The sequence below is a fragment of the Chrysochloris asiatica genome, unplaced genomic scaffold, assembly GCF_000296735.1.
Source record: "Chrysochloris asiatica unplaced genomic scaffold, ChrAsi1.0 scaffold00007, whole genome shotgun sequence".
Classification (NCBI taxonomy): domain Eukaryota; kingdom Metazoa; phylum Chordata; class Mammalia; order Afrosoricida; family Chrysochloridae; genus Chrysochloris; species Chrysochloris asiatica.
The window spans coordinates 28,460,241-28,482,365 of record NW_006408525.1 but is presented as its reverse complement, the minus strand read 5'-3'; the positions used below and the strand labels follow the sequence as shown (position 1 = coordinate 28,482,365).

The following is a 22,125-nucleotide window of genomic DNA, read 5'->3' as shown; positions in this document are numbered from 1 at the left end:
AACTGCCATTCTCATGATTCACAACTGAGCACTGTCCCACAAGGGCGCCCTTTGTATATGAAAATATTTCTAAACTCCTAAAAGACATACATTCTCTGAATTAATAAAGTTTTCTGCCCCAGTGAAGGGTCAGCTTCCTGAACCGAGCAGACAGGAGCAGGCAGATGGGAGGAGCGCTGTTGATGTTGTCTATTTGTACTTTACAGACACCATTGAATTCCCGGAGATTTGGCTCCTGGAGGTCCCTGAGCCTAGAGGAAGGGGTGTCACCACCTCTCCTTTTTGTTTTTCCTTCCACCAGAACAGAATGACTTTGACATTTTTCTGTTTTCATATCCTCTTTAACAGTTGCTAGTTCTTTCCACCCTGCTCCTCCTCACCTGCACATGTCTACACAGCACACAATACCCCACACTCACAGGCTGTGTAATCTGAGGTTTGGCTCCTTCTTCTCTAGCACCTGCTCCTGGCGCCCTCAGATGTGGCCGGATGGGGCACCTTCATAAAAGAGTCTGTGCAGAAGAATGAATTCATTTCTGAGTATTGTGGTGAGGTGAGTGCTGTAGGCTTGGCTCATATTCTTACTGTGGTGGATGCTGATGGAAACCCTGATTTTCTGTGAGCCAGGCTGCCATGAATTCATCTCTAAATAACTCAGCTGAGCTTTCATGTGGCCTCTCTGGGGGATCCCACAGAAGTCTTTGCAATCCTGAAACAAACCACTGTTTATCAGCTCTGTGACAATTCAGCATACACAAGAACGGGTGAGGGGCTCTTTCCAGCCTCAGTACTGCTCAGTCTTGGTGGGGATTGGAACAAAATGGCCTGAGCGCTATCTCTTAGGAATCTCAGCATAATACTCAAATGAGCCCCCTATGTTATATGTGCTGCTGCCCACCTTCTCAGCCCTACTGGCAGTAGGGAGCCTTGCCCCATGCAGACAACCCAATACTCAATTTGCTCCTTGTCTGTCTATCCAGCTCATCTCTCAGGATGAGGCTGATCGGCGAGGGAAGGTCTATGATAAATACATGTCCAGCTTCCTCTTCAACCTCAACAATGGTATGGAGTCTTTTTCTCTCCTCACAAGGTTGTCCTGGGCAGGTCTTTCTTCCAAATTGCTCCTGCATCAGTTTGGCTCAGATCAGCTCGGAATCTTCCAGCAAGGTGTTAAAATAGAACTCAGAGATACCATATGCCCCAGTTCACTTGCTTTGGGAGAACCTCCCTTTTGGGGTTGTGTTTACAGTAGAATCACTGAGCACAGACACTTCAGAAATCCCCATACCCAAGAGAGAGGAAGAGGAGCTCCGTAGCTGAAGCAAAGGGGTTAAGGTGGGGTTTCCACACCAGACTGAATTATACTGCATGTGTTTTCCAGCTCCTGTTAGTACACTGGTCTTCAAAAGCCCCATCAGACTGAGTTACTTCTATTACTAGGAAGGGAATTTAAATTCAGGCTAAAGAAGCTGTGGAGGTTGCCCAATTCATTCTTGTGGTCTCCCTTGATTTACTTTATACAGATTTTGTAGTGGATGCTACCCGGAAAGGCAACAAAATTCGATTTGCAAACCATTCTGTGAACCCCAACTGTTACGCCAAAGGTGAGTTCCCAGTGACCTGAGAGATGTGTGTGGGCAGAGGGGAAGGGAAGGCCTCATTTAGTGTGATTTCTCTCTATTCTTCAACTTGATTCAGATGTGAGGTGTTTTTATGTAAAGATCTAACATCTGAAACCTCTTTAGTCCTCTCTTTCCCTCTCAGTTTTAGAATCTGCTTTTTCATCAAATAATTATGAACATTTTTCTGCAAATGTGCATCTTTTAAAAGATAATTCTTTCCCATATCACTAACTAAAATAACACATCTAAAGACATGGAGGCAACTACCTTCATGACTACTTTGTAGTTCTACTTCATTTATGTTTCCACTGAAAACTGGAGAAAATTCAGCTCAGACTCCTCCTGAGGGACTAGAGGAATTGACTTGGAGTTGACTAGGGTCTCTCCTATTTGCAGTGGTCATGGTGAATGGAGATCATCGGATTGGGATCTTTGCCAAGAGGGCAATTCAAGCTGGTGAAGAGCTCTTCTTTGATTACAGGTGAGGCAACCAACAATGTCCTAGGGAGATGACCTTAGAGGCTGTCCGAATTGACTCTGCGGAACTTAAGGTGGGAGATAGTGATGAAAGAGAAGGTTCCACAGTGGACAAGCTGTTTCTTTGTTCCAGTCTCTCTGGGGCACCTTATTTCATTGTAAACAGCTGTTAGGGAGTGGGAGGGGAAGTGAAACTTGGTAGGGGTTCCATCTTTTCAATAACAAAGCCTCAGTAATAACCTTGATCCTCCTCCCTGCTCTGGGACAGGTACAGCCAAGCAGATGCCCTCAAGTACGTGGGAATCGAGAGAGAAACCGATGTCCTGTAGCCCTTCTGGGCCCCTTGCCAGCGCTATGGTAGCGGCACTGTCTTTGCTTTCATGCACACATCACTGCTGCTCCAGATTCCTGCACTGTGTGTCTCCCACACTGAGAACCCCCACCCATCCGTTTGTAGTGAGTGTGGACAGAATTGTCTCTGTGAAAGGGAAGACCAGGAGCCAGCACTTGGCACCCAGGAGAGAGGGACTCAGAGGAAGAGTGCCCAGGCTGCAGGGGGGACGATGTATGCTGGGTTTCTGTTTACCTCATCTAAGGGGTTCCCAGGCACATCTCTGTGGTCCCAAGACCTGGAAAGGACAGGTTACATGAAGCTGAGCACCGGGAGCCTACGTCTGACTTAGAGATGAGCTTTGCAAGTAGCACAGACTGAATTTAGAGGGGAGACAGGCCACCTTGTTACCTCCTCCCTCATGGCAGGGCTTAAATGAGAGTGTGGACTCTTGAAGTATGTCGGTCTTCAAGGCTGGACAAAGGAAAGCTAAGTGCTTGCTATCCATGGGCAGAGAGGGAAAACCAGTCTGGCAGTAGTTAATGCGCTACACTCAGGGTCCAAAAGGCCACAAGCAAGTCATCTCTGCAGACTTTGGAGATGGATGGATAAGTGTGCTCTGATTTCTGGGAGCAGGTGCCAGTGCAGCCACCTCCTTCCTAGAGTTGGGCTTGGCAACTCCTGGCAGGTATTTGCTGCTACTGAAGAAGAGTTTTATTTGTTGTTTTCCTTGTGGGGGGGGGGAGCCTTGGCGTGTGAACACACTAATTTCCCCAAGAGTAAGTAGTTTTTTCAGGCTTTACATTCCCCATTTGGCCCAAGGGGTCACTGTTGCTTATCTCTTCAGGGTAGTTGGGCCCAGGCCTAGACTAGAGAGGGGACGATTCTTGGTGGGATTACTTTCCTGTCTGTGGTACCTGCTGTTAAGCATAGGATGGCGGTCCACGTGGAGGTCAGTGTGAGAGGCAGCCAGTGGGATCACCTCCCCGCCCCCCCAAGTCTGTGGTGCCGTTCTCTCTGGGATTCACGCAGAGCAAAGCACTTTACCCTTCTTTTAGAAGGTCTGGAGTTTGGGGTGGAGCTTGAGCTTCAGTCTTTGGGGCCCTAGCTCAGATCCTACTCCTGAGGGGGCAGGGAGGAGCAAGAGTGGAAGATTTCCAGTTGTGTCTCATCTCCTAGGGAAGGCAGATGGAGCTGTCTTGACACAAAAGAATTAAAGAGAATAGGGCCAACAAGAGTTAGCCCTGCATCTGTATCCGTGGCTAGTGCCGAGCTCTCCAGGGAAATAAGGAGTGTTAGGCTTGGGTAGGAAGGACTTGGGCAGGAACAGACTGATGTTGGGAGAACTGGACTAGATAGTGGACTGACCCCTTCTCTCTGGGGAGCCAGAGCTTCTCTTCCCTCAGTCTATGCTGACTGCTCCCTCCATTCAACCCCACTGGCTATCAAGGCACGGGGCTCCCTCTGTCCAGGCTGGCTCCTAGGGATTTTAGGGGGACTTGTGCACACACACTCACTCACCATACTTGTAGGCACATGTGTGCCCGGCACTCAGCAAACTCCCTACCCACTCCTGACAGAAGCCATCTGCCCATTTGATTGGGGCAGCCCCAGCCATGACTCTGAGACCTGCTTCAGCCATGGTTTGGATTCAGTATGTACTGGGGACTCCCTGGAGCTGTCCTGTGCTCTCCAAATGACTCATAAATTATAGGGTGGGGGACACAGAGACAGATGCAGGAGGAGCAGCCAGGTCTGTCTGACTGCCAGGGGCTGGTCAGGCAGGAAGAAGAGAAAAGGGAAGAAATTTTACCCAGCCTTTGGGAGGCCAACCTGACCCCCCTCCTCCCCCAATTTCAGACCACTAGTACTCCTATTCCTTTTTCCCTGCTGTTCTGCACCTTAACTGATGGGTCTCAATCCACCCCACCCTCCAGCAAAATGCAAAGTTGGGATGGAGCAAGGTGACGGCTGGGAGGGAGGCTGCTATATGTGTGGTTTTATAGCCAGTGAATTTCACGCACTTTAAAGTCCTGTGGCTTGTGACCTCTTACCTGAATAAAGTGGTAGAATCCATTTTAGCAGGTTGTGTACTGTCTGCTTTGGAGCTAGAAGGACCCGGGGATGTTGGTACAGGAGTGGCTCCAGCTGATGCGCTAGCATTCTGACCACCCCCTGTTTGCCCATTGCTTTCTGGGTTGGGAAAAGGAGGCCAAGGTATGGTGGTGGGTGAGGAGAGATGGGAGACTGGTAGGATCCAATCCCCCTGCAGGGGATTCAAGGGTTTTGAAGGCTCCCCTAGAACCATTCCATTTGCCCCCTAACCACGACGCCAGCCACACACACAGACTGGGGCTCCACCACTCCGCCTTTATTGGAAAGGTTCTGAGTCTGAGAGCACAGCAGGCTCAACCCTGATTCAGGTGGAGCTCTGGATCCGGCTGGGCAAGGGACCAGCAGAACTCACGAGACTTCTAACATAGGAGAGCAGACTACAGAGTGTGGGCACAGCACAGCACAGAACAGTTGATTGGTTTTTTCTTTTATATATAAACTGATAATTTAAAAAATTAGAGTACTATATAGAGTTTCTCTAGAGAGAGACTTTGCAACAAAAAATATATATAAAGAATATGACCTCCTGGGCAAATAGCAGCATCTCTGAGCATCTTTAGGAAAGAGGGCTCCTCATGCATTGGAGAGGGGACCAAGCCTTTGGACAGGCACCAAGGCTATTGCATATCTTGAAAGAGGGTGGGAGAGTCAGGGCTGGCTAGTCAGGGTGTCTGCGGTATTTTCTCTACATTGCAACTGTTTGTTTATGGCTTTGGCTAAAGCAGTGAAGCAGCGGAGGTACTAAGGTGCTAAACTGAGGCCTCTTGGTCTCTGTAAAAAACAAAGTGGGGGTGGGGAACAAAACTGACGCCCTCCTTAACCCCCAGCTGAGTGGAAGCAGATGGAAGACTTGCTGTAGGGCAGGGGGGAGGTTTGGGGGATATGATTTAGCAGCCTCCTCCCCCCATACCCTGTGCATCCCTGCAATCCCACACATCTGTCCCTGCTGAGATTGTGTATTTGAAGGGATGCAGTTAAACTCCCCTTCACTCTGTTGTTAATCCCTGGCAGCAGCTGGGACCGAAATGGCAGCAAGGGTCCCATCTCAGTCCCACGAGGCTTCTCTTCTGGGGTAGGCCAACAGCCATGAGTCTGGGGAAGCAGGGATGGGCAGGGAATTGGTTTAGGCAGTGAGGCTCAGCCACTCCCTTTGGTCCCATCTATAGCTCTGCTGACCAAATGTGGCAGAAGGGATATCCTCTGGATAGGCAGAACCAGTTAAAAGGAACCAAATGTCCCTGATGTGAGATGTTATGGAGCTAGGAGTAGGGGAATTCAGAGAGGGTGAACTTGGTCCCTGAAGCCCTTCTGACTCATTCAGACCTGGACTCCTCCAGGATCTGAGGTAAGTTCTGGTCCCGGGGGACAGGGGCTGAGGCTGGGGCTGGGGTGGGAGCTGGTGTAGGAGTTGGGGCCTGGACAGAGCCTGAAGTAGGTAGGGGAGGTTTGCTGCCAGGTTGGTAATCGTGGGTGGCTTTGGGCTCATTGGTGTGGTAGGAGCCCTTGTAGCGATGATTTTGCAGATAGAAGAGCACCAACATGCCCACCAGCCCCAGTAGCAGGAAGGCCACTAGAACTAAGAGGAAAAAAAAGGAACAATTCAGGGCAGGCCTTTGGCATCCACTAGGCATGTACACATATGTTGTTAAGTACTGTCAAGTCGGTTCTAACTCATAATGACCCTGTCTGTATAGGGTTTTTAAGGCTGTAGATCTCTGCGGGAACAGAAAGCCTCATAGTTCTCCTGCAGAGTGCCTTGTGGACTAAAACCACCAACCTTGTGACTCTCAGTTCAGTGCTTATCCTACAGAGCCACCGTGATCCCCATGCATAAATACTTTTGTCCAACTCACCTGTACAAACACATCAAGCTTTCCTAAGTCTCTGGCAGGTTTGCATTCCTGCTCTATCCCCTGCCATCGTCTAATTGCTTTTGTTCTAGTTACATATCCCTTGTGGTGGTGTTTGAGTTGGTTCTGGCTGTACAGGGTTTCTGGGAGTGGCTGGTGGGTTTGAATAGCCCATATGTGGTTAGCAGTCCAGTGCTTATCCTACAGCATCCCATTAGGGCTCATATCCCTCCCTGCTAGTTAGCTCAGTTCCTCAGCTCTCCAGATGTCATTGCAGCCCCATTCCTTTAGCCCTTAGTTAGAGCCCCATTTTGACGCTGCATTTCAATGAAAAGTTGACTGCATCCTCAGATATTGACAATCTCCAGCCCCTTAATGAAATGATCATAGTTACATAGTACCTGCAGCATAGCCTATCACTTTCTCTGTCACCATGATCTACCTTAGTGCCTTCACCACCCCTCAGCCCTGGGGATAAGAGACTAGAAGGAAATGCTGGAGATCAGAGGTCAAAATGATCAGTACTACTCACAGCCTAAAAGTATGGCAACCCATCCATCATCATGGTAGTATGGGAAGTCTAAAGAGGAGAAAACACCAGTTAGGAGAAGCCTCCCCCATGTTAAGAGGCATTTCCCTTGTCATCCCTCCCTTCTCTCTCCTGTGTCCGGGATGTACCTGGGGGCAAGTACCAGGGATCAAGTTCAGGTGGCACCTCTGAGACAAGACGTGGCATGGCTCCACAGTTAGATTCTGACAGTTCTCCCTGAACTCGAAGGGCCTCAGCAAGCTCAGCCGTCATGGGCCGAGGGGTCCGGAAGTGGGTCTTGAGGGGAGCCACATTGTTGAATCGAACACCAGACAGGCAGCCTGAGAAACCTGGTGTGTTATAGCGCTGGATCTCTGGGTCAATTACGCCTGTCTCTAAGGGAGAGACAGGCCCAGAAAGAAAGGGACTGGACCACCTGATAGCCCAGAGCCCTCTCACAATCCTTAGGTTTCCCACTCAGTTTTGCCACCATCATCACCTCTATTCCCAGCCCATTGTCCCTTCAGGCTCCAAGGTCTGTACCCAAAACTCCTTACTCACAACTACCCCCCCCCCCACAGCTTACCCATAACACGCCCCAGATACAAGGCCTTGGGTGAATCCAACTGACTGTCCACCAACAGTGAGAACTTCTGTTCTGTCAGTGGGAAGTAGTCCACCTGAGGAAGAAGGGACCAGAGGCTGACAGAACCAAGACCCCAGAGACACTCTGTCCAAACTAAGTGGGGTACCACTTAGGGGGCATCCTAGCTCAGTCCTAAATTGGCAACCGGTGGGCCTACATATAGGATTTACAGTTTTAAAAACAAAACACCTGGATTTGAACCCTGTGTTTGCAGCCTACTGGTGGTTTGATTAAGGGGAAATGACTTTCTTTGTTGAGCCTGATTGTTGATTATAAATGTAAATAATGAAGAACACCTGCTTACCTGAACGACCAGGGGGTCACATGAGAGAATGGATGTGAAAATCCTCTGTAAATTGAATATACTCAACAAATATTTTCTTGGGTGCCACAATCTAGGTTATGAGACTATATGTCCTGAATGACTCTCCCTCCCTCTACACATACCTGGATGAAGAGGGTGCGGTAGACTCGAGTGACGTTGACACTGTGAGGCTGGCCATCAGTAACGGGCCGGGTGGTTAGCTGGTACACGTAAGGACTGGTGCCCAGCTGATACCGCAGCTGCAGGGTCCCTGTGGAAGAGGAGAAGAAAGAGGGACTCTCCTCCCAGCTCCCACTATCTATCTCCTAGGAGTGTACGTGGATCCTTGTCATAGTGAATCAACAGTTAAGAGAATGAAGGACATTGTAGGAAACAGACGGTGGGGAGTTTACCATCTTCCTTGATGAGCACAGCCATGTAGTCGCGCACAAAAGAGCTGACGTACAGCAGAACAGCCGGGGCAGAGCTGGTGCTGAAGCTGAAGGAGACCTCCTCTCCGGTAACATTGTAGACAGGCCCCCGGTAACCGGGCACAGGTCGGCCAGGCCGGGGATAGTCAGGCAGGCGGTACCCAGGGCCATGGTAGCCAGGCACGTAACCAGGAGTGTCATAACCAGGGATGTAGCCAGGTTCATAACCTGGCACAGGCCTGCTCAGCATGTGGGAGAACTCCCGGGCTGCGGAGCGCAGTGCTGACTGTAGGTTATAGCGCATCCAGGTACCAGGCTCAAAGAAGCCGCCAATATCTGAGGGCAGAGATGGATGGGAGGTCAGAGCCCTCAGTCTCTTCATTCCTAGATTCAGCGGTTTTAGGCACGTTATCCTTACACACTCCCTCAAACGTCTCCGTTTTTGGCCACCTCTGTTCACTTTGGGTCCCCATGAGCCCTCTGTCACAGAACAAAATCTGAAATCCATGAGAAATTTCGAGACCATCTAATCCAACCCCTATAGTTTACGAATGGGAAGATTGACACTCAGATGGTTAGAGACAGGACACAGTATATGGAGAGTCAAAATTCGACTCCAGATATCCTGAGCCATCCAATATCCTTGACCAAAGGTTTTCCGTCAGTCCCTAATTCCCTGTATCAGGGGTCCTTAATCCACAGATTCCTCCTATCACTAGCCCACATGCCTAGGCACCCCTCAAAGCCAGCCTTCAGGAGGATGTAGTCTGGATGTAGGATGTATACATGTACATGCAATGGTACACGTCAAGGCTCCCTTAACCAAGAACCAGGAAGTAGACATGTTTCAGGAGCGCAGAAATGGTCAACCAGGAATGGCATAGAAGGACATCATGCGTCTGAGGTAGATATGCTCATAAGGGAGATAACGTGATACCTGGGTGATGGAAGGAAGATGGGAAACTTATGTGCTTGCTGATCTGGAGTTCTAATAGTACCCTCTTGAGGCTTCCTCATTTCTCTGGAGTGGCTCCAAATCTTCAACTGCCTGACTCCCCCAGCTGAGAGCTCAGAAACCCAGGGACAGTTCTAGAGCTCGAGATGCTAATCCGGATGCTGGTTTTCCACCCTCCTTTCTCCCCTGCCCTCTCTTCCTCTTACTATGCCCTATGGCTTCCTGTCCCTACTAGCTGGGGGGCACTGACCATGGTTGCAGTATGGTCCATCAAATGCTGTGAGGTCACAGTCACATGTGTAATAGCTGTAGCGCTCCACGCAACGGCCCCCATGGAAACAGGGAAAGCGGGGGTGGATACAATGGCCCGTGCAGTTGGGAGAGGTGCCCTCAGTGGCATTGGCACGGCCTTCCAGGTTCAGAGTCACTCCATTCAGACGCATGGCCCTCAAGCAACCCACAAAGGGGCGCCTCTTCATCTCTGCAGATCCTGGAAAGGGGAGTCAAGTGTAGAGCCAGACAGGAGTAAAAATTGGTGTTGGGAAGGGAACCAGGGGGAGAGAAGAGTGGAAGGATTCTAGGGACTGGAGATGAACCGTGGTACCTGGGGGACTGGGACTTGAGACATAGGGCCCCTGGACATAAGGGGAGCAGGCTTGAGAAGGTGGAAAGGTACCCAAGGCTTCTGCCCTGCCTCTGGGCTACAGTAGCTCACCAACATAGAGAGGCTGGTCATATTCCAGCCAAATGTAGGTCTGCAGGGGCATAGGCCGCAGCACCCACGGCCGGTGATCCACACGGAGCCGCGCCTGCTTCACGTTGATTTCAGCCCGGACCAGGTGCCACTCATCATCATTGAACTCAAAGTCATCTGAATGCACTGTCAGGTTCTCATCCCCATTCCCCACATCAAAAGCGAAGACCACATCTCGGGATGCTGGACAACCAAGGGAAGTCAGGGTCGGAGGAGAACTCAGACCTCCAGGATCCCTTGTAGATTTCTCGCTCAATACTACCTCTCTTCCTCATCTTTATGAAGCTCCTTCAGTGTCCCTCCATTTTGTCTACAGCCTGGAACCAAACCCCAAAACTGCTTACAACCACAAACCCTTGGTTTCCCCAAACTAGCAGCTCCCTAGAGCGAGTTTCTCAGCCCCACATCTAAGGTTAGAAGTAGAGCTAGTTAGAGCTGGGAGAGAAGAGTCCTGTCTCCTTAATCCTAAGTAAAGGGTATAAAGTCTAGAGAAGCAAAGGACTGCCGAAACAATCATTGGGCTTAACTAGTGAAGAATGTCTCCCTTTAGCATTGTGCTCTATTAAGAACTAGCTACATGGGAACAAATGGGCAACTCTCAAAAGATCAGATAGGAAACTTAGGGGGCATTGAGTCTGTATTAATGGAGGAGGAGCAATTCAAAAAAGAAAGATGCAAATAGTTGTACACTTTGAATGTAATCAATGTCACCTGAATTGAACTTGTAGAAATGGTTGAATTGGTATCTGTTTTGCTGTGTATATTCTCAACAACTATATATATATTGTTGTTATGTGCCATGGAGTCGGTTCCAACTCATAGCGACCCTGAACAGGGTTTCTGAGGCTGTAAATCTTTATAGGAGCAGAACGCCTCATCTTTCTCCCGCAGAACAGCTGGTGGTCTCGAACTGCTGACCTTGCGGTTTGCAGCCCGATTCGTAACCACTACGCTACCAGAGCTCCATATATATATATAATCTAGCTCTAGAATCCAAGGACAGCTAAAGCCCTTTCCGCAGCCCTCTCAAAAGGATATCTGCCCTTGTCTCTTACTGGAGTCTCCACCTGCCCCATGACCCCCTAGGGACCTCCTTCATCTCCCCCATGTCCCTCCCAGTGTCAGGTGTCAGCCTGCTCACTGTTGAGTTCCACACGCAGGTAGGGTCGGCGCCACTGGCAGTAAGGACCCCCTATGTTCTCTAGGAAGACTCCTGAGGGAGCCGAAGTCCTGAAGTAGAAGGAGACATCAAGACTGTGGTTGGCGCGGACTGGGGGGAAGCGTAGTGTGGCCCCAGTGTGGAAGGAGATGGTGTTCCAAGAGTTTCCTACAAAACCAGAGGGAGGGAGGCCTTGTCAGAAAAACTGAAGGGTAGAGGGATCCCCTGGTGGGGTGAGGGAAAGTAAGGGATACTTAGGGGTAAGAAGACACAATCAAGAGGGAAACTGGGAGTGTCTATCAGGAAAGAGTCGGAAGAAGTCTGAGCATCCCATCACAGCAGAAGCTAGAGTATCTGACAGTGTCCTAGAGGCCCCTAGTGGGTCAGCTGGTCTAGAGTGAGGCAACTGGCGAGCCAGCCCCAGGAGGACACACAAATGGGTTCTGCCACTCACGATCGCCGTAGCAACGCAGAGGCCTCAGGAAGAACTGGGCCTCAGAACTGGAGCGGTTCGTATCCCCCACCACCACCTGGGTGACAGGCAGATGGTCCACAAAGGTCAGCAGTCCCCTGTCAGTTCTCCTGTAAGACAGGATGCAGTGGTTCAGCCCTCTGGTTCTCTGCTTCCCCTGACTTCCGAGAGAGCCCTATTCATTTGCCCTCCTCACCACTGGGGCTGATCGGCATCACAGTTGCAGTGCAGGGCAGGGTCCACACAGCTCCGGTCCAGACCACAAGCACAGCGCTGGATCCCAGGCTGTGAGCCTCCCCAGTAGAAGTGCTGCTCCTCATTTCGGCCCATCCAAAAGCTGTAGGGGTAGCCTCCTGGGGATGGGGGGCAGGCAGTTACCAGGCCTTTAGACTCTACTCTAGTCCTTCCAACCAGCCCTGACCCTTGCTTGAATGGCTAGTCCAGGGCTCCAGTAGAACCCTCTGGTTTCCTTCTCCAGATCCCATCTGGGCTCTCTTCCAGCTCCCCCCATCTCACCCTCCCTGGCCCCACCCCCAACCTGCAGTGTTGAGCAGCCGGGAGTTGTAACAGGAGAACTCAATCCACTGTTCACAGTGCTGGGAAGCATTGGCAAGGGCACTGACTTCCTCCCAGGATGCATTCCAATACTGGATAGCCCCCAGGAATGGCCGCTCCATGCTGGAACCTGTCACCCGGGTTGTCCACAGCCTGTCATGCCGTACAACTGTCCATGCTCGGTTCTCTAGGGGAGTGGAAGGGACAGAGCGTTGGCTGGAGATAGGCATTCTCTACCCATCTCTTTGCCCACTTCCAGATCACTGCTGAAACCCAGAGGCAACAAATGTGGCCAGCAACTCCAATCCAGCCCAGTCCTGGGCCGTCTACATTGTAGGCTGGAGATGAGACAGCTGGAATAGATCAACAAGCTGCTATTTATCTGCAAGGCTAGGTTACAAATTCCTGAGCTTACAAAAACTCCTCTGCCCTCCTTTATCCCCACCACGGCTAAGCTTTACTGGCCCCTTGTCCACCCCCCTGTCCTTCCCTGCATTGACTTGTCAGCTGCTGCCCTTCACCACCCATCAGAGCTACTTACCTCGGATATCACAATACACTACGAATGGCTTCAGAGGGCCACTGCCATCGGGATCAATGGTAAAGTTTCCAGAAGTTTTCCCACTGAGCCGATAAGCCTCACAGGATTCCTTATACAAAGCTGGTAAGTGGTAGGGTGGGTAAGAGGAAATTGTGGAATCAGATACCTAGAAAGGCCAGCTCCACCATCTCCAGCACATCAGGGTCCCCAAATCCCTTCTGGTGACGCTCCACCACATCCCCTCTGGCTTACGTTGGTGGCAGGTCTCCCCCTGGTACCCTGTCAGTTCGCAGTAACAGATGAAGTCATCCCAAGACTGGTAGCATCTTCCGTCATGTTCACACATGTTAGGGCTGCACCTAGGGAAGGGGATCTCTGGGCCTGAGAATGGGATCTCTGTCTCCACAAGCATCCCGCTCAGTGCTTGGGAGCACCAGAACCTGGTGGGATACCATCCCTCACCATCCCTCACCAACTAGTTAGCTAGAAGCCCAGATGCTGGGCATTTGACAGTTCTCAAAGGGCAAGTACTACTGTTTTCCCTTTCCCCAAAAAAGGAAAATAGTGCTTGACCCTCCCCTCATCCTGTCCTCCCCCCCCAAAATCCCTCCAGGACCAAAGCAGATGCTTCATTCCTATTCTGAACATGTGTCACTTTAAGGGAAGAAACAGGTGATTGATAAAGGAGGTATGGACTCCAGGAAAGGGATTAAGGAGAAGGGAGAAAAGGATTAGAGAAAGGTCACTCCCATTGGGAGAACATGGGAAAGGACTTTGGAGGGTCACCACTGGTAGGGAGAGGGTCTTCTGGATACCTATCAGTGATGCCACATGTGTCAAAGAGGACCTCAGCAAAGTGTCCAAGCCGCCGGAACTCCACCAGAGTCAGGTTGACCAGTTGACCATCCACCTTGAGCAGCTCCATACAGCCATGGAATGCTGTCTGGTTGGAGTGGCAGCCCCATCGACTGGCTGGCTTGGGACAACCTGGAGCAACCACCCCTGTAAGGCCTCCCCCAAGGGAGACCCAAGAGAGCCTCCCCCAGGAAGATGCCAAGGGAGAACCAGACGTGAAGCAAAGAATGGTGCTAGAACCAATGTATAGACAAAGTGGAGAAAGCAATGGCTTTCTACTCCCTGAGGCCCATCACTACAAAATTCCCCATTTAGCCCCTTCTGAGTGGCTTTAGGTGGGACCTTCCTACCTAAAGAGGGCTGACAAGGTTGGTCTCCACTTACCTCCAAAGAAGTATGAGGTCCCTGTACGGATCAGCAGTGGGTAGGAGACCCTGACCTCTGCTCCCTCCACATCATCAATGCTGATGACTGCCTGGTTCTCTTGCGCCACAAAATTCACCTCATGCCAAAAGCCATCATTCAGGCGGTACCCTGGACAAGAAAGGTGATGGTGTGAGTTGAGGGTCAAGTGCTACTCAGTAGCACCATCATCTACCCATCACCTCAGCAGCCCACACAGAGTCTGCAGAGCCTAGAGGCCCTGGAATGAAGGAATATTGGGATTCTGAGCCTTTCAGCTTTTCCCTGTGCCCCTAGTGCCAGATCTGCCCCCCAGTTCCCTCCAGTCACCCCAGAGCACTGGGACTCCTACCCTGCTCCCTTCCCTCCCTCTGTCCTCCCAATTTAAAAAGGCCCCCTCTGCCCTTCTCTGGCGTCCTTGCACCACCCTCTGTCCCCTCTCACCAGCAGCGAACTGAAGCTTCTTGCGACCCATCTGTGCGATGGACACATTGACCTGCCCTTCACTGAGCATCAGTTCCACGTGGCCCAGCCCATCTCCCAGGCTGGAAAACAGGAGCAGCCCGGTGAGGTCCCAGCTGCGAAAGCGAAAAGAGACTGCGAGGCGGCCGCGGCGCGGGAAGCCAGGCACTTGCACGAAGTTGTGAGGGCCTCCGAAGTTAATGGGGTGTGGAACTGGATCCAGGCACCGGAAGGCCACCTTACCCTGGGGGCGAAGACAAAGACCCATCAGCATAGCCCAGCAATCCACCTCTGGCCTTCCCTGCTTGCCTAGGCCTTGCCTCGGAATTCAGTTTTCTCATTGGTCAAGACCCTAATCCCTAGGTGCGGCCGAGAGCAAGACCTCCTACCTTGACCGTTCCCTTTCGGAAACATCTGTCCAGCTGTGGCAGGGCTTCCCAACCCAGGAGGCTTGCTCGTTATTACTGAGTTACACCCTCTCTAGGGCGACCACCTCCTTCCCTTTCTTTCAGGGTTGAAAGGGCTACAGGCCGGCTGCCTTCCTCTTGCCCGCACCTCCTAAGTGGAGTGGGGCCGGGAAGCATAAGAAAAGATTACAGGATTCTTTATCAGATTCAGTCACTGCGCAGCTGCGTGAGCCCAGATCCAGCCGATTCTCCCGAGCTCGTTTCTCCAGCTCTTCACTGGGCCAGACCAGAGAGAGCATTTAACTGGGATGTCCGCAACATCCCTCAACCTGAGCATCTACCTGGCTGAGGGAGAAAGGGGTCTGAGGCTTCTATCTGATTCTCAGGCTGTCTTTCATCTCTTTTTGATTTTCAAGCGGTTTTGTGTCCCCACCCTCCCAGTCTCCCTTTCCACTGGCCTCGAAGGTGATCCGCGAGTGGCGCCGTACGGCCAAATCCGCGATGTTGACTCGGTTGAAGATTACGTTCTCTATGCAGCCCCGGAAATTATGCCGATAGCCGAGGTTCTTATGCGCAGCGCCCACCAGACCCCCGATGAAAATCTGCGGGCAGGGTGCGAAGTGAGGCTCCCGGAACACCTAAGCGCACCCACACACCCACACCCACTCGTCTTTCTTGAGGTCGTAGGATATAGCCTTCCTAAGCAATTGGGAACACCCATTTCCCCAGTGTCTGTATCACAGCCTAAACTCGACCTGGAGGTCTGGGGTCAGGCCCTGATTCCACGGAACACTGGCCGCACACCCTTGGACATGTCACTTCACCTGTCCAGCAAGTTTCCATTGGTCCAGGGTTTCTCCCATTCCACAGAGTGGTGGGAGGACCCAAGGGGGTTGTTTTTTCACCTTGTCTGATTCCCACAATCCAGATTTCAAGGCCTCCTCTCAATAGTTCTGAGGTTAACACCCTGAAATCTGAATTCTCACTGTAACAAGAGCAGCTCCATCCGGGAACTGCCTACAATGGGAAGCCTCTCCAGGCTCACCTCATTGTCCAGGTTCAGCCTCTCAAAGTCGCCATTGAGCACGAAGCGCTGCACGTAGCCATCCAGGGTGAAATTAGCATAGCGACCAAATCGGTCCACACGTACATAGTGCCAGTGCTGATCGTTGAGGACGCCTCCCGCCATCATCGTCGTGTGACCGGGCCTCGGCTGGATGGGGCTGCTGCCTGAAAGTGGGGTGGGGTATGGTCCGACCTTGAGCCCAGAGAACCCCAGCAAGATCCCAGGCAGAGCAACGGTGTGCAGCGCTGAGGGCTGCCCAGAGCCTGGGAGGCCAGGGAAAGCGGGCACGGGATGGTGTGGGCGTCAATGGCCAGTGTGTGACTTACCCCTTACCCCTGTTTTTCTGTCTGGGAAACTCGGGGCATGATAGTTGCTTTCATCTACATCGCGCGGGTGTTACCAAAAGATTATGAGACACAAAACAGTAACTACGCTAGTAGTTGCCGCAGATTCGATTTTGACACTTAGGAAACTCAGATTTAGGGAAGTGCCTTGTCCCCCAGGTCACACCAGAACTGAAACTGAAATCCCATTGTCTTGATTTCCCAAGTCCAGCACTTTGCTAGACGCAATGCTACAAGAAAAAGGCTGGGACCATCAGGCGTGAGCTGGGCGGCGCGATGGGAGAACCTCAGGTCCGACCCGCGTGGCCAACCAAGCTCACCCAGACTCATGTGCAGCAGCAGGTGCGCCCCCTGCAGCTCGAGCGTCACGTAGTCGCCCTGCGCTCCCTCCGTGTGCAGCAGGAGCCCGTCCTTCTCCTCGGTCTTGAAGCTGAAGGCGAACACGTCCCAAAGGCTCTGGCTGAACCCTCGCGGGAAGCGATACGAGATGGCGTCGTCGCCGTCAAAATAGAGCACGTCGGATTCTGCGCGAAGGTCGGCAGGTGGGCTCGGGTTTGACTGCCTGTCACCCGAACTCCCTCCACGACCGTCCCCGCCCCTTACTGTAAGGGCAGCCATAGAGGCCGAGCCTCAGGCCGATCTTGCCGCGCGGGTTCCAAGCCAGGGGCACGATGCGGATGTAGCGTGCGGTGAAGTGGTAGTGCAAGTCGTGGCGCACAACAGCAGACTCGTTCACATTTCCGAAGAAGGTCTGCGGGGTCAGGGGAAGGAATCTGCTTCGTTTCCCCACTGCCCCCACCCCACAGGGACGCACGCAGCCGAGCTCGACTTAAGGAAAACAAATACTCCTTGATGCTCGCTGCCTTCCTCGCTTTTTGAACAGTTTTCCAAGCCTGGAGTGTCCTCTCCAACTCTCTGAATCTTTTCCTCAAAGCTCAATTTAAATGACCCCTCCTTCGGTAAACTATCCCAGATTTCACCCTGAAGTCTATCAAACCCCGTGATCTCGATGTATCTTGGCAGTCCCACTGGACTGAGTCCTCGGAATGGAATGGTGGCCTTACTCCTCATGCGTGCCAACTACCGCCTCCCACTCCTGTTAGTGCCCAGCTCAGGGTCTCTAGCAGAGGGAACTCCCCAAATGTGCATTCAGGGGCGCCGGTGTACCGCGTTATGCCCTTGCTGATAGAATGGCGTCCAGCTATCCACGCGGTCGCCGTAGAGCACCATGTAGCGTGTGACCCAATCCCACGAGTTAAAGGAGCCCTGCGTGGCCACAGCCCGGATACGGTGTTTTTTCATTAGGTCTATTTGAAGCCAGGGATTCGGGTCTCCGATCAGGGGCGACCATCCACTTATGCCTGCAGAAGGAGCATGGGTTTTCACCGTCGGCTGCCTTCCCTATCCTAACCCGCCTCCCCCTCCCGTCCCCAGTTCTTGGGAGTCTTCTACCCCGCTGCGGTACGAGCTGCTCACCGTGCAGACGGGCAAAGCGCGGCGCTGTGAAGAGCCCGTAATATGAGGAGGCTCCCAGCGAACGCCAGTACAGAGGACCCACCAATTCCTCGTCGCAGCCGTCTAGGGAAGGGGAATGGACACTTTGGTCAGAGCTGGCCCCTCGAAGGCTATTATTCCAAAGCCGAACCCACTAGGCAACCAGAGTTCTCTTTTCTCTGCCTCCCAGCGGCAGACCCAGTCCTACCTAAAGCCACCTACTGGATCACCTGCAGCAATTGTTGCACACTCAAGGGCAGGCTGCCTTCTCCTTCTGGGGGACACCCAGACTAGCCCTACCGACACAACGTCAGACCTCCCAAGCTCAGTTCCTGCCCTTGTAGGAGCCTGGGGACATTACTCGCTCAAACCCAATCCCAAACCTCAACATCTTTCAGAAACTGAGTCAGCCCAAGACTCCACTCCAGCCCCAATTTTAAAATCAGTCCCACCCCATTTGCCTTTAAACCCCGCACCAGCCCCAAATCAGGCCTTGGTCCCTTCCCCCAGCCAGCCCTAGCACCATCACCTGCGCCATCTCCAACCTAGTGTCAGGCAGAGTCCCAACTCCTTGCTTAGATCCCAGCCACAAAACCCAGCCCAAGCTACAAATCCTAGGGCGGGGGGAGGGCCAAACTCCGAAGTCCAGGCCCAGACCCTGGCAAAACCTTAACCCTAGCCCAGGTGGCTAGAACGATCCTCATCCCCAACTCTAGCCTCAAACCCAAGCACCAGCTCCCGCTAGCATTCCAGCTCCAAATCCCCGCCGTGGCGGACTCCATCCTCGGCTGGAAGCCTAGCCCAGCCCGGGCCGCGCGCGCCAGCCTCGGAGCTGCATTGCGGAGCGCGGGGGAGAGGAAGGAAAGGATGCTAAGGATCGGGCGCGCGCCGGCCGGGAAAGAGTCCGAGACCACCCAGCCGCAATGCGGTGCAGGACCCGCCCTGCAGTCTCTGGGTTCCTGGGCCCAACCTTGTCTGTGTCGAAGCCCCATACTCACAGTAGCCCCAGCCCAGGGCTCCTGAGACCGTGGCGAGTAGGATGTAGAAGAGCCGGAGACGCATCGTGCAGAGCTGACGAGTCCCGGGCGGCTGCCTCCCAGCGCCCGGCTCGGGCTCGGGCTCGGGTTAACAGCTCTCCCCTAGGGGTTAGCGGAGAACCAATGTCTCTCCTCCTTCTTCTCCCTCCCTCCTTTCTCCCCCCAACCCTCTTTCACTCTCCCGCTTTGCTTTCTCCCTTTCTCAGGATCCTGGCTCTTCGCTCTTCTCTCTCCTCTCCTTCCCACCTTCTCACCTCCCTCTTTACCGCCCCCCGCCCAGCCTCTTCTGGCACGCGCGCTTTTCCAGACCCCGCGCAAGCGCGCGCCTCCGTTCTCAAGCGAAAGGGCGTAGACAGAGAGGCTTCAGCCCCTGGGAAATACCCTAGTGCCCCAAGACAGTCAGGGGGCTGGGACCACAGGAGTGAGGGAAAGGGAGGCAAAGGCCCTGTGGTCCTGAAAATTTCAAGCAAAGAGAGGAGGGAGGGGGTACCTGGTGATGGGGAAACGGATAAGTTGAAACACACTAACATTTAATATTTTCTGAAGGCAAATTATGTCCAGGTCCTAAATTGGGCACCCTCCATAACTAAGTGGATTCAGCATTTTTACCTACTCCACTTTGCAGATGAGAACAAAAAACCAAAAAACCGGAAGCTCAGAGAGGTTAAACTTATTCTAGATCATACAGCTAGCTAGCAAATAATGATATTCCAAAGTCCTCCTCTCCGCACCTCCCACCCCCCTCTACTGACAAGATAGAGGTTTTCTTTAGGTGGGAATGAAAAAGTTAGGTAACTGGGGTCCACAGACCCTAATCCCCACCTCTTTCTTGGTCCCTCTCCCCGCCCCTTCCTTCCTGTCCCACTAATTTAACTTCTCCCCACTGTGGCTACACCTCAGAAACCCGTGATTCAAGAGATGGGAACTGAGCCGGCAGAGCAGGTGGGAGTCGTGGCAGGGATTGGGGGGAGGCAGTTATAGAGAGGGAGGGTAAGGTGATATGATCCCCCACCTGGTTACAGGGGTTCAGAGAATCACAGGTCTCTGCTATCCTAGCTCCCTATTCAGAATGTGGGAAGCCATATCAGGTAGGGGGTGAGGGGCCCAGCTGGTGGTGTGAAACTGAGGCTGGAAAGGGTAGGACTGGCTGAGGGGGAAGGACAGGTTGAACCTAGAGCTCAGGGCCCCAACTGAGCCCAGACGCTCTGAGTCCAAACCCTTGAAGACACCTTGGCTTGAGTACTTAAGTGCAGCTATATTGAAGGTACGGGGATGGAGTGGGGAGAGGGGGGAAGGGTAAGGACACAAACAAAAACCCTCTACAAATCAAGCCTGGAGTCTAGTGTCAGGTTTGAGGCAAAGCCTGCATGTAGCCATCCGTCCAGGAGAGGGCGCTGCAGAAGGAACCGAAGCTTCAAGATATATTAATAATACAAGCCCTTTGGACTATAGAAAGCAAAGATACTTCACATCCAATATCTTCTTTATTTCAAACAAACCTCAAAGCAAATCCTGCCAAGTGGGATGGCTAAGACTTCTAATCTCGACTTAACATATTAATATGGAAGCTGAGGTCCAAAATGAGCAGCAAGTCCCTTGCTCAAGGTCACCCAGGAAGTTGGAGGTTGAGGCAGGAAGCCCAGGTGCTGGGGTGGGGGTAGGGTGTGAGGGAAGAATTTTGAGAAGAGTGTGTGTCTTTGCCCCTATATTGTTGTAGCTGCTCACAGGAGCTCACAGCTGGGCGGTAGATGTGAGAGGGAGGTGTGTGTGTGATACAGTGTCTCATCGGATGTTTCATCTTGACCTCCCCAGGTCTCCTGGGGTCCCTACTCTGGGGACGATGACGAGGCATACTCGTCTGAGCCCTTACCGGAGCTCTGCTACAAGGCAGACGTCCAGGCCTTCAGCAGGGCCTTCCAACCCAGTGTCTCCTTGACGGTTGCTGCGCTAGGTCTGGCTGGCAATGGCTTGGTTCTGGCAACACACCTGGTGGCTCGCCGAGGAGCCCGCTCGCCCACCTCAGCCCACCTGCTCCAGCTGGCTCTAGCCGACCTCCTGCTGGCATTGACTCTGCCCTTTGCTGCAGTTGGGGCTCTGCAGGGCTGGAGCCTGGGCAGTGCCACCTGCCGTGCCATCTCCGGCCTCTACTCGGCCTCCTTCCATGCCGGATTCCTCTTCCTAGCCTGTATCAGCGCCGACCGCTACGTGGCAATTGCACGGGCCCTCCCGGCTAGGCCGCGGCTGTCAGCGCCAGGCCGGGCACACTTGGTCTCTGCTGTCGTATGGCTGCTGTCACTGCTCCTGGCGCTGCCCGCGCTCCTCTTCAGCCAGGATGGGCAGCGGGAAGGCCAGCGGCGCTGCCGCCTCATCTTCCCCGAGGGCCTCATGCAGACGGTGAAGGGGGCGAGCGCGGTGGCGCAGGTGGTCCTGGGCTTCGCACTGCCACTGGGCGTCATGGCGGCCTGTTACGCGCTCCTTGGACGCACGCTGCTGGCCGCCAGGGGGCCCGAGCGCAGGCGCGCGCTGCGCGTCGTGGTGGCCCTAGTGGCGGCCTTCGTAGTACTGCAGCTGCCCTACAGCCTCGCCCTGCTGCTGGATACCGCCGATCTGTTGGCTGCTCGTGAACGGAGCTGCCCAGCCAGCAAGCGCAAGGACCTAGCTCTGCTGGTGACCGGCGGCTTGGCCCTCGCCCGCTGCGGCCTCAACCCAATTCTCTACGCTTTTCTAGGGCTGCGCTTCCGCCAGGACCTCCGGAGGCTGCTCCGGGGTGGGAATTGCAGCTCCGGGCCTCAGATCAGCGGCCGCTGCCCCCGCGGGCCCCGCCTGTCTTCCTGCTCCGCTCCCACTGAGACCCACAGCCTCTCCTTCTAGGACAACCAGAGATGCAATTCTAAAGGGGGGCGGTCTGAGGAAACTATACCGGGGAGGATAGTAGGAAAGGGAGTAGGTGAAAGAACACCGAGAAGGAGGTAGGGACCTAAAGGGATTGCTTCTGTGCCTTGACACATTAAATTGATAACATGAAAATGAGATGCAAGTCAACAACTGTTACTATTTTTGAGGCACCGACTTGGAAGTGATTTATAGCAAGGAAGAGCTGGTGGGTGATCCCTCCCGATAGGTTTTGAGTGAAAGGCGCTGAGATTCGGGTAGGGGTGGGAGACTGCTTGAGTCTGCTAAGGTTCTAGGCACTGACACCCCTCTACCTTCACCCACTCTGCCAACAGAGGTGAGATGGCAAAGCTGCCAGGCGAGGAGGGACGGGGGTTTTTCTTGAAATAGTGTGAGGAAGAACTTTTTAACAAGTCGACCTATCC

The 22,125-nt window shown here is 53.0% G+C and overlaps 3 protein-coding genes across 3 annotated transcripts in view; 2 read left to right on the top strand and 1 right to left on the bottom strand.

Moving 5' to 3' along the window:
* EZH1 (enhancer of zeste homolog 1 (Drosophila)) overlaps positions 1 to 2,593 on the top strand; it is a 49,446-nt gene extending 46,853 nt beyond the window's left edge. Inside the window, exons 16-20 of the mRNA XM_006832684.1 lie at positions 458 to 553; positions 981 to 1,062; positions 1,524 to 1,604; positions 2,019 to 2,103; positions 2,368 to 2,593. Of these exons, the coding sequence (XP_006832747.1) occupies positions 458 to 553; positions 981 to 1,062; positions 1,524 to 1,604; positions 2,019 to 2,103; positions 2,368 to 2,428 (405 nt within the window). The 3' untranslated portion in view covers positions 2,429 to 2,593. The remainder of the gene's footprint in view (positions 1 to 457; positions 554 to 980; positions 1,063 to 1,523; positions 1,605 to 2,018; positions 2,104 to 2,367) is intronic.
* A 2,187-nt stretch (positions 2,594 to 4,780) lies between these two features.
* Positions 4,781 to 18,833, bottom strand: CNTNAP1 (contactin associated protein 1). The gene is made up of 24 exons (XM_006832683.1): positions 18,770 to 18,833; positions 17,754 to 17,855; positions 17,445 to 17,638; positions 16,881 to 17,028; positions 16,598 to 16,801; positions 15,913 to 16,097; positions 15,326 to 15,469; positions 14,443 to 14,704; positions 13,981 to 14,130; positions 13,557 to 13,728; positions 12,994 to 13,100; positions 12,742 to 12,861; positions 12,184 to 12,387; positions 11,842 to 11,998; positions 11,628 to 11,755; positions 11,156 to 11,341; positions 9,976 to 10,197; positions 9,511 to 9,750; positions 8,288 to 8,641; positions 8,018 to 8,145; positions 7,511 to 7,604; positions 7,074 to 7,319; positions 6,928 to 6,975; positions 4,781 to 6,121 (listed from the first exon to the last, which is right to left on the bottom strand). Exons 1-24 carry the CDS (start codon positions 18,831 to 18,833, stop codon positions 5,859 to 5,861), a joined length of 4,122 nt encoding a protein of 1,373 aa, XP_006832746.1. The 3' UTR covers positions 4,781 to 5,858.
* An 893-nt stretch (positions 18,834 to 19,726) lies between these two features.
* CCR10 (chemokine (C-C motif) receptor 10) lies at positions 19,727 to 21,838 on the top strand. Its single transcript, XM_006832682.1, has 2 exons — positions 19,727 to 19,750; positions 20,621 to 21,838. Exons 1-2 carry the CDS (start codon positions 19,727 to 19,729, stop codon positions 21,677 to 21,679), a joined length of 1,083 nt encoding a protein of 360 aa, XP_006832745.1. The 3' UTR covers positions 21,680 to 21,838.
* Positions 21,839 to 22,125: the final 287 nt, after the last annotated feature.